The 16925-nt window shown below is 37.2% G+C and overlaps 1 protein-coding gene across 4 annotated transcripts in view; it reads left to right on the forward strand.

Moving 5' to 3' along the window:
- Nucleotides 1-16925, forward strand: part of Grid2 (glutamate ionotropic receptor delta type subunit 2) — a 1407776-nt gene that overhangs the window by 807974 nt on the left and 582877 nt on the right. For all 4 annotated transcript variants that reach the window (XM_048416269.3, XM_087907267.1, XM_048416268.3 and 1 more), the window contains exon 5: nucleotides 7785-7838. In XM_048416269.3, coding sequence (XP_048272226.1) covers nucleotides 7785-7838 — 54 coding nt within the window. The remainder of the gene's footprint in view (nucleotides 1-7784; nucleotides 7839-16925) is intronic.

Raw genomic sequence — 16925 nt, forward strand, 5'->3', positions numbered from 1 at the left:
TGCTTCCCAGCACTGGAGAGCTGGGAGAAAGATCAGGTCAAGGTCAGTTTCAGCTTAAGTATTAAATTCAAGGCCAAACAGACAAACCCAAAATGCATTTAAAAACGAAGTAGAAACAATAATACAGTAATCCATAGACCTAATGATAATTGTCAAACCTTTATATTCTCATCAAAGATTGAAATTTTGAGTTTACTTTTATTCACTGTTTAGTTTTTGTTGAGTCATACGGGACAGAAGAAGATGGTCTATGTCGTTTAATGAAGGCAGAGGACATTTCCTTGCATCAGCACCCATCTTTACACATGGAGAAATAGTTGACTTTACAGTGCTGGCCAACTCTCCACCGTGGCAGGATTCCATCTCCCAGGGGATGTGGGAAGACCCAAGTGCACAACAGAAACAATAAATCTAGCAAAATTCATTTATGAAATAACTTTGGCAGTAATGGCAAGAGGATTTGGATGGAAGTACTTGTGGTCTTCCAGCTGGACGATCAGAGCATAGCTTCCAAAGCGAAAGGCAGAGTGGGATGGCAGACAGTGGCTGCTTGGAGAAGAAGAGCAAAGAGCCAGGGCGCCATGCTGAGCCCAGCAGAACCAGACAAGACTGTGGTCTCTGGAACAGTCCCTGCTGTCCCATATCAACATGAGGATGTCTGATGCCATCTGCTGGATCGAGTTGGGATTTCAAATCCCACGTGAACTTGCACTTGATTGCTTCCTTGTACCTGGCTTGTGTGCTAGGGGGAAGGCCATGACAAAAACAAAAAGCAGGCTAGAGAAATGGCACTCAAGTGTATCCTAGTGTGAACATGTTTGCTGAGCCTCAGGAAGAACAGAGCACAGTGTGGAGCGCTGTGTGTAGTCACGGATTGCAGACACACCTGTGAGTCCGTGCTTCGGCTCGACAGACCCCTCTGTGGTTCTGTTAACATACACAAACCACTAGGGCAGCTGGTTGGAGTTTCTAACCCTAATCCATAAATTCCTTGATAAAAATCACTTAGGTATAACAGACTTTATACTTTTTGCCCTCCTTCTATACTGTATTGGAGAGAACAGTGATTTGTTTTGGTTTTGTCTTTCATTGTTTAAAAATAAAAAATAAATAAATAAACTGGAAGACAAGCAGCATCATCACTCGTCTTACAACTAAAGTTAGTCACCATTTGGTCTAAACTATTATGTCTAATTAGGGACTTTTGTGAACGTAGAAATTCACTGGCTGTTCTTGCCCTGCGAAAACAGTACAGCTTGTTGGCTGTGCATTCTGTAAGTCTAGAGTAGAATTCTCTTACCAGATTGCAAAATTTCTAATTCATTTCAGTGAATTTTTAATTATCATTATGCAAATGTATGGGTACATTGACATTGATTCTAGCTTATTGTTTCCAAAAAGTTTCAACTACATGAGATCTACAGTAGGAAACAATAATTCTTTGTGAAATCATGTGGAATTTTGTCATTCTGGACATCTCACCCTAGAGATCTCTAATGCATGCTTTAAGACACTAGTAGCTGATATTCATTGCACACTTGGCATGGTTCATTATCTCCATTATCTCTTATCTTCTGAATGATAAATTCTATTTTGATGATAAATGCTATGTGGGAATAGTCACTATTCTCATTGACAAATAGAAAAACTAAGTCTTACCACTTGGTAGTTTGTTTAAAGATACTCCAAAAATAAAATAAAACAGAATAATAAAATAAAATAAAATGGAAGCATCAATGCTGGATTTAGAGTTTGTTTGTAAGCGGAGACTGCAAGTTCTTTTCCCAGTTGCTCAGACCCAAATAATCACAGAGACACTATATTAATTACAACACTATTTGGCCAACATCTTAGGCAAATTTCTAGCCTGAGATTAAGAGATAGCTCGTATTTCTTAAATTTACCCAATAATTAACAAAATAAATATTATTTTGTATTTTACCATAAGGATCGTGACTTGTTGTCTCTCCCTTCTTGGACAGGTACATAGCATTTGCCTCCTTCAGCACTTATATGGCGTCTCCTTGACTCTGCTTTCTCTCTCTCTCTCTCTCTCTCTCTCTCTCTCTCTCTCTCTCTCTCTCTCTCTCTTTCTCTGTTCGGATTTTCCACCTGACTTTACTCTGTCAAGTCATTGGCCAAAACAGCTTATTCATTAACCAATAAAAACAACACATACACAGAAGGATATCCCACATTATGTGTTTATGAATGTGGAACTCCACAATATGATCTAAAACCAAATTAATGATTTTTGTGTTCATTATTCTTCTGAACTGATGTTCAGCACTTTGAGGAACAGTTCAATAATAACATGTGTTGCACATTATTTAACCTACTGTTTCTCAGTGTAGTTCACTGCAGAACATTGAGCAATTTTTGTGGGAACACTGTTGCATAGAATGCAGTTCTAGAAATGCTAATGTAAGTTGCTATATCATTACAGAGGAGGAGCAGGAAGGGAATCACTCTACCATATCTTTCTGTCCACTTCTCAAATAAGTCTTGAGGCTTGGGACATTCTGCAGAGGGCTTCCTCTCACTGGCTTCCACCTTGTACCTGGCATAGGCAAGAACAGGGAAGCAAACGCCTCTTCTCCTGACTGCTGTGGTGCACCAGTCACCCTTGTATAAATATTCAGAGCACCCTGCAACGGAAACAAGGGTAATTGAGTTGAACCACAAGCTTGAGTGAAATAGCGGCATGTTGCTGGTATTGTTTAGTCAATTAAATTGTCCTCTGTACTTGTAGCATCTGTTCCGCATTTAATCCCAGTGAGATACGCAGTCTGGCAGTGGGGTTGATTTCTTTGCTTGAGATTGTCTTATTTAGCGCAACTAAAGATTTGAAGACGAACGTTGGAAGACACCATGATAAATTGTTGGGCCTGACTAAAGACTGAGAAGTTCTAAGGTCCTGCCAGTGACAGATGGCCTGTCCTTACTCATGGCTTGTCTCACTGACCGGGCATGATTCCTCCCTCACCTTCTTTGCTGAATTCTCTTAAAGTAAGCTCAGGCTTGTGGAAGGTGGAAGGTCACCTTTGTGATAATTACATCGCTAAATGCGGAAGTGGACCAGGCTCTGTAGCACCGCCATGTATGTGGGGTACGCTCTTGGCACACTACTAAGTGCCCATGTCTAATGCTGAAAGAAACTTACATAGTGAGAAGATTCGAAACAGATTTTCAAGAAAACCTGTTTCCTGTCTCTTGCTGCTCAGCTGGGTTCAGTTGTTGTTCCTACCCACAGCTTTGCTGGGTTTCCTTCAGCTTGCTGTTTGCTTTGGGCTGCCCAGGAGCGATGAAGTCTTTCAGGCTGCTTTTCTGACTCCTCATAGTAACAAATACTATTATTGAATTACGAATTCTTCACTATTTGATTATGACCTAAGTTTTTGATATTTTATTTTAAAATTACAACTAGAATTTACTAATAATCCACACAATGAGACCTCATGATTGTAACGCTGACATGCTTGGATATGAAAGAGGTCCTATTACCGAGAAGAAAAGAAGATGGGAATTTCAATCCAGATCCTTAATCCATTTCACTGATTTGAAATGTTTACTGGGAAAATGTGAGTTGTGTCTGGACAGTGGTGGCACATGCCTTTTAATACCAGCACTTGGCAGGTACAGACAGGTGGATCTCAGTAAAGTGAAGGCCTGCTTGGTCTACAAAGTGAGTTCCAGGACAGTCAGGACTGTTACACAGTGAAACCCTGCCTCGAACATCAAAACAGACAAACTAACAAACAAAAAATTTGAGTTGTACTGTTTAAGTAAGAAAGATGAGAAAAGATGTATGCTTTACTAGCTGCTGTAAAGAAAAAGCACAGACAAAAAATGATTTAAGGAGGGAGGGCTATGTTTTGTTACAGAGTTTAAGAAGGAACACAGTCCAGTCCGTTCCCACACAGAAGCTAGGTTGGCACAGAAGTGGTGAGGTTGTATCAGAAGATAGGAAACACACACACACACACACACACACACACACACACACACACACACACACACACAGGGGGTGGTGGGAGACAGAGAGAGAGAGAGAGAGATATGAAGACTTATGCCTGGTGCCTGAAGAAGCCAGAAGGGAAGTCATACCCTCTGGGGCTAGAGTTAAAGTCATTTGTGACTCCTAAGGCGGATGCAGGGAAACAAGCCTAGGTCCACTAGTAGCGTATACTCTTAACATCTGAGCTGTCTCTCCAGCCTCCCATTATGTTAGATCAGTATAACTTTGTATTTATTTTGAACGTATAGGATCTCTTAGTAGAGGTTAAAAGATCTGTGCCCGCCGTGCATGGATGGTGCTTCTCGCATTCATGATGGGTCTTTCCAGCTCAGATAAGCATTTCTGGAAACAACCTTATAAATGTACCTGGAGTGTGTTTCCATGGTGATTCTAAATCCAGTCAAGCTGACAATGAGAATACATCATTGGAGAAACAATCTTCCCTAATAGCATTCTAAAATAACTGTAGAAATAAAAACAAAGAATTTAGAAATTCTAAGATGCCTTGGAATAATTAAAATAACATCTCAAATCCAGAATCTGGTCTTTTAACTCAGCAATGCCAATAGTTTGATACAGCATTACTGAACCTTAAGTACTGTGACATAGAAAGTGATCAATATTATGAAATGTATTTAAATTATCAGGCAAACTGATTTGGATTTCCCGTGGTCATTCGTTACCTACACTCAGCTACAAGGTTCCATTCTGTAAACATGTCTTCCTTAAGAATAAGCACTGTTAGTTGGGTCTGACAATCTGTGAGAGGGATAACATCCTCACCCTGTTTCTCCTTTCATTCTCTAATGGATTTCCGTCTCCCTGATTTTCCACCTGTGCCTGCTACTGTATTTGGGTAGCAGTGATTTAAGTTCTAAGATCTAGGCTGTTGATCTCTGTCCTCTTTTATTCCCTTTTCCAAATGATCTTTTTAATTAGTTCCTTAAAGCTATTGCCTTCTTTTGTAACATTCAGTTAAAAGAAATATCCAGGAACCCATATGATCTGATTATTAATTTATGAACAAATTAACCTTGACCTAAGAAAATTATATTCCTCTTTAGTGAGTATTTTTCCAGATAAAATTTTGCATGTATTATACTGTAAGGAAAAAGTGGTTCTTTGAAACTTGATGCTAGGGTACTGCATAGATTTGCTTGTATGAATATTCTTCAATGTGTGGCCAAAGTGACATGACATCTCTCTCTTTTCATTCAAATAGCAATTGCTTTCATTCTACAAAGAAAAACGCACTTGGAGAAGGAAGTCCCAAATGTTTAATATCCACTAAAATGTATAAAATACACCCCACAATTTTCAGATCAAAACTTTATCAAATCACAAAAGCTCTAATTAGGCTATGATTGTGCTAATTAAAATATAAGGTCAAAAAAGGGTACAGAGCAGATATTTGTATCATTTTGCATTATACAAGATAGTCTGAATTACTTAAGAATTAGATCCAAAAGATAATGTTTCTTATTATCTCAGTGTGACCACGGGGAACATGAAGAAAAGGTTTTCTCTGTACCAAGGCCAGTGTGACTTTCAAAGTGCCACTGATGATGACACAGTGGCCTAGTCCACATGTTGTAAGGTAAAGGACAGGCAGACCCACACAGGCATACGCATGCAAGTTTGGAAGTGTCCTGCATCACCTCGCTTACATTATCTGTGATGGACCAGGAATATGACTTTGAAAGAAAGATATGGGACTAATGATTTTAAAACACAATCACAAGGAGTCATTAGAGGACTGGCCAACTTGAAAATTTAAAAAGGGGTCCTAAAAGACACTGTCCCCAATGCATATGTTGGTTGCTTTTCTTCTTTGTAGAAGCTGTTCTCTACTGTTCTCTGCTCTCTCCTGTTTATTTCGAGCCATGATGTAGGAGATTGCTTTCACTATCTGCACAAGCACTCCATGTTACCACTCAGTCCTGCAGTAGAGTAACTTCTAAACAATATCTACATGTAATGTAGAATTTGCATGCTTGAATTTTCTTAAGTTGTCCGCATGGCACAGATTATCTTTAAAGGGGTAGTTAAATCCTAAATTATTTCTTCCATTTTTGACACTAATAATTTAGAAACACTCTCAGCCTACGTCATCTGTGACTTGGCCTTAACTTCTTTCTAATCCACAGTTTAAGTTTAAAGTTTTACTCCATACGTGCAGGCATTTTTTTTATTGTATACAGAGATAGGTTTTCCTAACACCCAAATGTAGGGTTTATACCTTTTTAAATTCTGATGGAATTTCCACTTAATTTCTAATAATTTTTATTGTTACTAAATCATTGATATGGATTTAAAACTATTAATGAAGAAAATTAAAAATGAAAATGAAACTTCTATTACTTATATGAAGATTAAAAGAAAGTTTTCTCATTAGCTCAAACTGGAACTTGACACATTCATTATCGTCCATAAAAGTTGATGTACAAGTGACTATATATATATATATATATATATATATATATACACACACACATATGTACATAGATACCCTAAAAGTAATACTAATAAAGACTGAAAATAAAAAACAAACCTTCGTTTTTCTGATAAATCATTTTCTATATCACTCAGCAAGTTCATAGGATTCAGAGGATAGACATATATTGAAATAGTATGAGATATCAATATTAAAAACAAGTATAAACAATTATATATTAAAACCGAAAAAGCACATAACAATATAACAAATATTCATTGAATTATATTCCTTCTTATCCAAGACAAATAGTACCACAGAACATACAATAATAATTTGTTTCCAGTCAGCCTCACTCATTATGTGCTCTTTACAAGAGCTGTAAGAAGGTGTCTTCAAAAATGTATAATATGAATGTGTACAATGGAAACTTTGTTACAAAAACTACACATATATAAGTACACACGTACACATATACACTTACATACTTACAGACACATATCTAGACACACACAGACACAGACACACACACACATTTGTTCAGAGCCTACTTAGCTTATTTCTTGCTTGTGCCAAATAACCAAAGTTCATCAATCAAGATAGATACCCACCAGATATGGTGGTCCAGACCTTATTTTGTCAAGATCTCCATAAATTCAAGGCCAGCCTGGTGTAGGTCTATATTATGTGTTACAGGTCACCAGCCAGGGCTACACAGTGAGATCCTGTTCCCTCCCAAAAAATGATTGATGCTTATATAGTTTTTTATCCATTTGTATGGTTTATCATCCTAAAAGCTACAAAAATTTCCTAGCTATAACTTACTGTGAATGGAATATAAATTGCTTTTACTATTTTGCAATTTAACTTTATGGCTATAATTCCCTCCAATACAACACAACCACTTTTCAGAATAAAGTTTACTAAGAACAGGAGCATACAGAGAGACGATAAAAACATTAAGTTGTGATTGAATGAGATTGTAACATAACTTAGATAATTATTAGTTATATAAAAGCACTGCAATGTATTTAGAACAAGGGATATGATGTGAGATATAAAATCTTGAAATTTAGAAACATTATTATTTAAATGTTGTTCTTGAGATGTGCAGTTTTCTATGTTGATGAATGTTTTCAAGGTTATCTCTCGAGTCTCCTGTGCATCTGCCAGCAAGTGTTGCTGCATCTACACTGCTTTCCTGACGTCTTTCCCTCTGTGACTTATCCTTGACTTTCATAACAGTATTCTTGTCCATTTACAGAGTGGATCGCTTTAGAATGGCTCCATCTTCATGATTAACTCTGATGACTTGTTTGTTTTCTCTTCTAGGTGGTGGAGACTAATCTGGTTGCTTTTGACTGTCACTGGATCATTATAAATGAGGTAAAGCCACCCCACCCCTGCTATCAACCGCCGCTTTTTCAGATATGGGGTCTCAGAAGGCCTTCCCCTCTAAGAGGGAGCAAAAGTAAAGGTTCAGTGTACGGCATGAATGCTTTCTAATAAAAATAGAACCAAGGGTTTTTTTTTTAATCTGAATTAAATAAATAGAAAAAGCCTTCCCTACTGAGTGTCTTAGCTTTTTTTCTTGCATACACTGCCGACTTAGAGAGATCGTCTTTCTGAAAAGTTTAGTCCTTCTTTGTAAGCAATGTGAATCTCCCTCAGGGGAGAGGCTGCGTTCCATTTGTATTTTAATGTCTTTTTAAAAAACTTTCATATATATATATATCTCCCTACCTGAGTATTTAATGGTTCAGCATGAACATGAATCAACAAAGAACAGATTTTTTTTCACAAAGAAATACAACTGTTTTAAAAATCCAAAGACTTTTCAAATTTCTTTAGAAAGTTTTCCTAACATTTTGCAAAGGCAAGATAAAGGATTAAGAGTATGCTACAATCTAAGAAGGTTGTTTTCTTAGCATTTGCCAGTAAAGATCAGCAAAAAGAGTAACAGACTAGACCTGGACAAATAGTATTACTGTACCTGGTACCATGATATGTACACAGAATGATGTGTTGTCTAACACTACCTATTAGTTATAAATAGACAGGGTATTATTTATGTACCAATGATGTTGATGAGGTTATAAGATGATAAAATTCTTTGGGGGACAGCATACACTTTTTTTTTTTAACTTCAAAGCCAGCTTTTCTTTTTTCTTTCTTTTTTTCATTCAAAAATTTACACTTCCTCCCCTCCCCCCTTTTCCCTCCCCCTCCCTCCCCTCCCCTCTTCTCTCCCCCTTCCTCCATAATTCCATACATTCAGGCATAGGAAGCTGTGCATCCAAATAGACTGGGGTCCCAAAAAGCCAGTACATGCAGTAGAAACAAGTCCCAGTGCCTTTATCAATGGCTTCCCAGTCAGCCCCCATTGTCAGCCACATCAGAGAGTCCGGTTTGATCACATGCTCGTTCAGTCCCAGTCCAGCTGGATTTGGTGAGCTCTCTTTAGAACAGGCACACTGCCTCAGTTGGTAGACCAACCCCTCGCGGTCCTGACTTCCTTGCTCATCATATCCCTCCTTCTGCTCTTCAACTGGACCTTGGGATCTCAGTCCGTTTATCTGATGAGGGTCGTTGTCTCTATCTCCATCCATCGCCAGACGAAGATTCTATGGTGATATTTGAGATAATCATCAGTGTGATAGTGGGGCAAGGACAGTTCAGGCACCCTCTCCTCTGCTGCCCAAGAACCTAGCTGGGGACATCCCCGTGGACACCTGGGATTCCCTCTAGAGCCAAGTCTCTTGCCAACCCTAAAATGGCTCCCTTAATGTAGATGTCTTCTTCCCTGCTCCTATATCCACCCTTCCTCCATCTCTACCCTCCCACTTCCCCAAGGTCTCCTCAGTCTTTCCCTTCTCCCTTTTCTCTCAACCTCTCTCCTCCCACCTTCTCCCCTACCTCTACCCCCATCCCCATGCTCCCAACTGTTGCCTGGCGATCTGGAAACAACCTAGATGTCCCTAAATGGAAGAATGGATAAAGAAAGTGTGGAATATATACACATTAGAGTACTACTCAGTGGTAAAAAAAAAAAAATGACATCTTGAATTTTGCATGCAAATGGATGAAAATAGAAAGTACTATCCTGAGTGAGATAACCCAGACCCAAAAAGATGAATATGGTATGTACTCACTCATTAGTGGACTCTAACCATAAAGAAAGAACATTAAGCCTAGAGTTCACAAGCCTAGAGAAACCAAATAACAAGGTGAACCCAAAGAAAAATATATATAGATCCTCCTGGAAATTGGAAGTGAACAGCATACACTTGAAAAAAAATTGGTTTTGCAGTCAAGAAAATAGATTTCACCTTGCCTTTTTATCAGTTACAACAGAGTTATTGTATAAACTGACAACATGTGTGGTTAAATGGAAGGTTTTTGGTGGAAATGTGAAAGACAGAATAACCAAAGGTACCTGGAAAAGTCAAGAGCAGAGAGAGAGTAGTATACTGAAAATAGCCAGCAAACTGGACAGGAAAGAAGCCAAAGAAGAACAGTTGTTGACAGAACCGAACAGACTAAAGAAGAAAGAAAAGAGAGGAAGGGAGTTTTGTATGCTAATAGGCACCACAGTGTCCCTTCTGATAGTGATAAGGAAATGGTTCCTTCTGGTAATGGAAAGCTGGATCCACGAATGCTGGATCTTATTGCACTACCACCAGTAAGGGGCTGTTTTAACAAAATCCTGTGCAGTTCTAATAGGCCTTAATAATAAAATTATTGGAGTCAGAATTGGGGAAAATGCCGAGCAATTAGAGAGACAAAGGAGCAAAATCGTGGCCACCTTACCTCTCAACTCCCCAGCCAAAAAAGACTAAGTTTTTGTGTCCTCCTGCCTTATCATTTTCTCTCTCCACCCAGCCATATCACTTTCTGTCTGTCTGTGCAGACCTCCAGAGCTCTATGATTAGCTAATTCTGCCCTCTGATCTTCAAGCAAGCTTTATTTGTACAAACAAGATAACGTCACAAAACCCTTACTGCGTCTTATGCAGGATCATATTTTCTAGTCAATGAGAGAAGTGCCATTTCTCTTGCAAGTCTATACCATTGAAAACCAAAAAATAAGATGTTGACAGCCTGTGCCATTTACAACAGCTATTGCTTTTGTCTGAACCAGAAAGATGCACGAAGAATGAACATGTTTGCAAAGAAAAGTTTTATTGGCCAATACATGCAAGGTCAGCCCTTTCCTTCTATCCAATTTCACTTAGGCACCTCATTCTCTTGGTGTTCCCTTCAGGAAATTTGACCCATATCCTTCTCTCCCATTTTTCCAAGCTTATAATAAAAATTAATAGAAGAATCATAATTTACTCCAATTTCAATAAAAGGAGAAAAAACATATATTTTTCAAATTTGTTAAGAAGTCGAATATCTCCCAAAATAACAAACCCTCACCAATATGCAAATTCCCATTTGACTGAACATGGAGAAAGTAATTATTCTGTAGTTCAGTTTGAGTAACTATGGTTTAGCAGCTAATTTTAATACAGGTGGCAAAAATTTATTTAAGCTTGTTGCACCAATAGTTTTACAAAGAGGGATTATAAATCAAAGTTGGCATTGTGCATTATGGCTTGAGTTGTAGAAACTTGGAAACAATATATTTTGTTTTAATTTTCACAAAGTATGTTGTACTAATGAGAGCTGTGGTAACTCACAGGGAACAATCTGTTGTAGTAGGCTGCTTGTTCGCTCCCAGCTGCTCAGCTTGAAATAATCACACAGAAACTATATTATTTAAATCAATGCTTGGCCCATTAGTTTTAGTTTCTTATTTTCTAACTCTTACATCTTAATTCAACCCATCTCCATTAATTGTGCATCACCATGAGGTGATGGCCTACTAGCAAAGTTTCAATGTGTCTGTCTCCAGCAGCGATTCCATGACTACTCCCTTACTTCACCTTTCTTCCAGCATTCAGTTTAGTTTTTCCTGCCTACCTAAGTTCTGTCCTATCAACAGGCCAAGGCAGTTTCTTTATTCACCAATGGTATTCTCAGCATATAGAGGGGAATCTTATATCACCTCCCCTTTTCTGCTTAAATGAAAAGGAAGGTCTTAACTTTAAAATAGTAACAAAACAGTTATCAAGCAAGAATTACAGTTATAATATTTATATCTACTTTATCTTTTATCATAACTAAGGAAAATTATAAATATAACTACAAATTCTTCAATTCCATCAAAGACTCCAGAAGGACATAATATTACCTTAGTAAACAGGAAATGTATTGTCAGAAACTTCCAAAACTCTAGAATTGACAGAGACATCTTGCTGCTTAGAGAGTCACCCAAAATTCTTCTGAATTGTTGGGGCATCCATCCTCACCCTACAGGCATAATATCCGGCAGACTTTTTCATGAAGCATGAAATTTCAAAGACAGTTCTACCTGTATTGGAAGTTTGTCAGTCACTTTCTTCTATGTCCTGCAGAATGTCTGGCAGACTATTCTATGAAGTAGTAATTCCAAAGGACTGTCTCATAATTAGGCAAATTCAACATTCATTTTTCTGTGAGTCCTGCATGTCCAGTTCATCAAGTAGTTCAAGCAAGAGTAGTTTCTTGCCCAAATGTCTAAGCAACTCCATAAGGAGCCTCTTTGATGTCCATATTCCTCTTGAAGTAGTTTGAAACTGCAGGAAGGATATGTGTCTCACTGTCATGAAAAGTCCTGAATTCTTACACATTGTAAATGCTATATTCTGAAGGTCTCTGAAAGATTTGAAGAATAACCTATCTACCTGAAATATGTCTTATTATATCTAGAAAATCTAACTAAAATGACTACAAGCTTGACTATTATAGATGATTCTCTATTAACCTATATTTCTTAATTATACATTACATTTTAAATGAGCTGTACAAACACAATCAAGAGCAGAAATATACATAAAACAAAATTGACATTCAATTTATATCAGTAAACCAAGATCTATACTAATGCAAAGCATCCATCTCTATAGCATATCCCCCTTAATATAGAAACACACATTTATAAACAATATTTGGGAATATGGGCATAATTCTCTAGACTGATTCCTGCTGATTGGGGCTCTGTTAATCATGTCTTTAATGGTGTACCTTGTGTGTTAGGTTCATCTCTCTCAGCAACTGAGCAAAGTAATTATTTGGGGGGTTATTCACAGCAACCTTTCAGGGGCTCTTGGTGCATCAAACCACATTAGTTTGGAAGTATTCCACAGATTTTCATCCTCTGTAGAAACAAAAGAAGAACGTCTTTTCCAAAGCAACATATCCTTAGACCCAAATTTTGAAGACAAAATACCTTTAAAGTATATATGTTGGTTACTTAGCTTCTTCACAGTAAAAAAATTCAAAGAAAACACAATAATATACATAATTCAGACTCTGCAAATTTTCCATCATTATGTGGCTTATTATTATTTATTTCTTTAATCTATGACTGTCTGTACTCTGTATCTTTAAAGACTTTGTCTATTTTTTAAACCATTTACTTCTTTTATAACTCTCTATACTTTTTCTTCTCGCTCCCCAAACTATACACATTTATCTAACACTGTGACCCATTTAGAGGTCTTTTCCATCTGAATCTGTCTTTATTGTATATCTGTAATTATTTTTTGATCAGAATTGCTTATTAAGGTGCTAAGCGCTTCTTTAAAACTTAAGCTGTGGCATTACTAGGGTTTATGGCCTGCCTGCTTGTTCTGCCCAGTCTGACATGGTAGAGGAGGTCCATTCACTGCCTCTGAGTGATGCACACTTCCCCAGTTCCAAGTATGCAGCAGATATATGTTGAGCCATTTAGCAATTTGTAACACATTGCTTACAAACCCCATTTAAATATTCGGCCCCCTGAAAGATTCAGAAGTAGAACTGGCATCACTGCCCAGAAAGTCAACATTTTAAAACAGCGAGGCTTTTTTCTGCTAAGACTGAATCAAAAAAAAACCTCTTTTAAAGAAGCCATTCATCTACTTGCTTCTAGCAAACAGAGCCGACCCGAGAAAATGCTGCTGCCAAACCATGCTTAACTCTGTTTTTTTGTGTCTAGAATTCCTTTTTAAGCTTTCCCAGGTTTTACATGGATTTAGTACACCACATTGGTGTGTCATTTTGTTGTAAGAAGGGCCACTTGTTTGTTCCCAGATGCTCAGCCCCCAAATAATCACACAGAAACTATATTATTTAAAACACTGCTTAACTCATTAGCTCCAGTTTCTTATTGGCCAACTCTTACATCTTAATTTAACTCATCTCCATTTATTTGTGCATCACCATGAGGTTGTGTGTAGGAGAAGACTGCTTGTTCATCCTGGCCACCCAGAACCAAAATAACCACACAGGAACTATATTAATTAAAACACTGTTTGGCCCATTAGCTTGAGCTTCTTATTGGCTAACTCTTATATTAATTTAACCCATTTCTATTAATCTGTATATCGCCATGTGTTAGAGGCTTACTGGCAAAGATTTGGCATGTCTGACTCTGGCAGCTTCCATGGCTTCTCTCTTTCTCTGCCTTCTTCTCCCCAGCATTCCATCTTCCTCACCTACCTAAGTTCTGCCCTATCAAAAGGCCAAGGTAGTTTCTCTATTCATTAATGGTAATCACAGCACACAGAGGGGACTCCCATATCAGCCATGGCCTACCAGCAAAGTTTCGATGTGCCTGTCTCTGGTGGCTACTCCATGGTTTCTCCCTTACTCTGCATCCTTTCTCCCAGCATTCAGTTTAGCTTTCCCCACCTACCTAATTTATGCCCTATCAACAGGTCAAGGCAGTTTCTTTATTCATCAGTGGTATTCGCAGCATACAGTAGGGAATACCACATCACCAATCAGTCAAGTTAGAACTTGGTGATGGTGTTTCTATTCTCTCTACACTCAGTGAATTCACCTCACACCAGACTTTCCATATCAGTGATAGGCTACCTTTAGACCCCTAAAGCAAATGACTTAGTTCTACAATAGCCAAATCATAGATAGGAATTCACCTGGTTCTCATGCAATCCGTCCCACACTCCTGTATCCCCTGATGATGCTAACACTGGCCTTCAATGCCTCATCTTATTCAATGACCTAAACAAGTTTAAGCCAGTATTTTTTACTCAGTGAGGATGGAAGATAAATATGTTAAAGACAAAGCCTTTATTTGGCGGTTTCAGTTCTTATTTTGAAATTTTAATAAAAAACGTTTTAAACATTGAAAGTAAATATATTTAAAACATGTATATTGAACTTTTTCCCTAGTTAGATAATGAATTGAACCCTATATTGATAATTAAACAAGAAATTAATTACCATTATGTTTCTTTCTCTTCTTGTTTTATTTAGATTTCAATGTAGTGTCTTCAAATGTGTTTCATGTTAGTGTTGAACTTTCTGGAAATGTCACAGGGTCATCTCTGCTACAGCACAAAAAAACACAAACATTTTAGAAAAAAACAGAACATCTTTTCAAATTGCACCATAGCAAACTGCACCTTCTCATTAGTGAAATTTACTATGTCAGGATTATTTATCATTTTCAGTGAATCCTTAGGATCTAATATTAAATTTCAGCTATTGGTTCTATTAAAGGATGGTTTGTAAAGCTTTGCCATTGGTTCATGCAATAAATTTCTCTTTCCCAGAATTTGCAGAGTACCTACTGTGGTCCAGGAATTTTATTAGATGTGAAAAGATAAAAGAGAGAGAAAGAGGGAGCAAATGGAAAAGAGAGCTAGCAAGCTATTTTTTCTGAAATAATTAATACTGTTCAGATTATCAACTGATTTAATAGATATTTAAAGTATTCCCATCCACCAAATTTCTATTAATTTCAACCTGAAGTAGACCTACGTCAAGGTTTCAGGAATGACTAAATTCTAAAGGATTTGTTCTGGGCAATGTCTGTTCCTGTGTTCTTATCAGGGAACTTTTATCTTTTCCCCTGGTGGTCCTTACATAGATCAGAGTCCAGGCTACATTAAACTGTGAATGTAAAAGTGAATATTTACTTTGATATATCAATTCGACTTTTAATAATTTATGATTATTAGTAATTAGTCTTTGAAAAATAATGTTGTGCTTTGTTCCTAAGGAAGTAAATCTGAAAATTCACCTGTTTGCTCTTGTTACAGTATTATTATTGTATATTCATAAATATATGCAAGCAAAGGAAACAAAGGCAGTGTTAAACTCCTGATTCTTCATGGTATTTAAAATAAGAATATTTCTGTATCCCTTTATAGAAATTAATTAGCATATTTGATGTGTTGGGACCTTAAGGGACATTCCTTTTCCATAGACTAGTTCTTCATGGAACTGTCTTTAAAATCCTGCAATTTAAATGTTACTTTAATAGGAACAGAGCATTGAAGAGCCTGTATGCACAAGAGTTTGATATTTTAACACAGCCACTCACTGAGGGAATTGTGTTTCCTGCTTTGCAAGAACTTCTGGTTTAGATTGATTGATCATTTGTCATTGAATGTTTTTATGACTTCGTGTCTGCCACTCTGGAAGTGCACCTTCTGGAGAGCAACAGAACATTCCAGTCAGTATGAAGTATGTCCCGATCAGGTTGCCACATTACCCTGAAACTGTTTAGGAGGTCAGGTGGCAAAACTACAACTGGAAGTAAAATGTCAGTTTCCCACAGAATGGCGGATTCTTTCCTCCCTGAATATGACTTTCAATTTCCCTCCTCAAATAATAACGCGCAAAATAGATTCTATTCAAATTGGCATTTCTTCAGATTTATTCGAAGTTAAACAACTGAGAACTCCATTTTATGGAGCATTTAGATGGCACCCAGTTCCTTCTGCGTTCGGAGACAGACCTGAAAGAGGGTTTGTCTCCAGATGGAGGGTTTTAGGAGGTTTTCTTGGGAGAGAGGATCTTATTAATTTAAAACGATCAGCCAATAAATGCAGACATAACATGTGTTTATTATCTTTATTGCCATCATCCTTGAATAGTAATCTAAATGATTCCTGTAAGGAATTGTGGCTTCTTATATAATTAGTGTACATTATTTCTTTTCTTTTATATGTCATTTCTAAAATCTCATATGAATAAAAATAAACTGAATAAAGAACATTGAATCTCCTTGATTCTTATTTATTGAATATTAATAAACAGTGATTCAGTACCATTTTTTTTAGATGAAAATGAGACACCAGTTAAATGAACTAGCATTTTGGCCAGCCCAAACAGCACAAAGCAGACACTTATAATCTCCAGATTTTCACTTTGATATGCTGACCTGCAGTTCATCACCATGTGAGATAAAGATGCAAATTGTCGTGTTTGATAAGTTTGGGTAAACACTTATTTACTTAGGCAATAAGAATGAAATATTAACATTATTTTTTTTAATTCAGTGTTTATTTTACTACCTTCTAGGAAACTCTCTTGCTGTACAATATACTGAAAAATATGGTGCAGCAATATTGGTGCTAATCCCTTTTAAAAT

The sequence above is a fragment of the Myodes glareolus genome, chromosome 6 (genome assembly GCF_982192425.1).
Source record: "Myodes glareolus chromosome 6, mMyoGla1.1, whole genome shotgun sequence".
Taxonomy (NCBI): Eukaryota; Metazoa; Chordata; class Mammalia; order Rodentia; family Cricetidae; genus Myodes; species Myodes glareolus.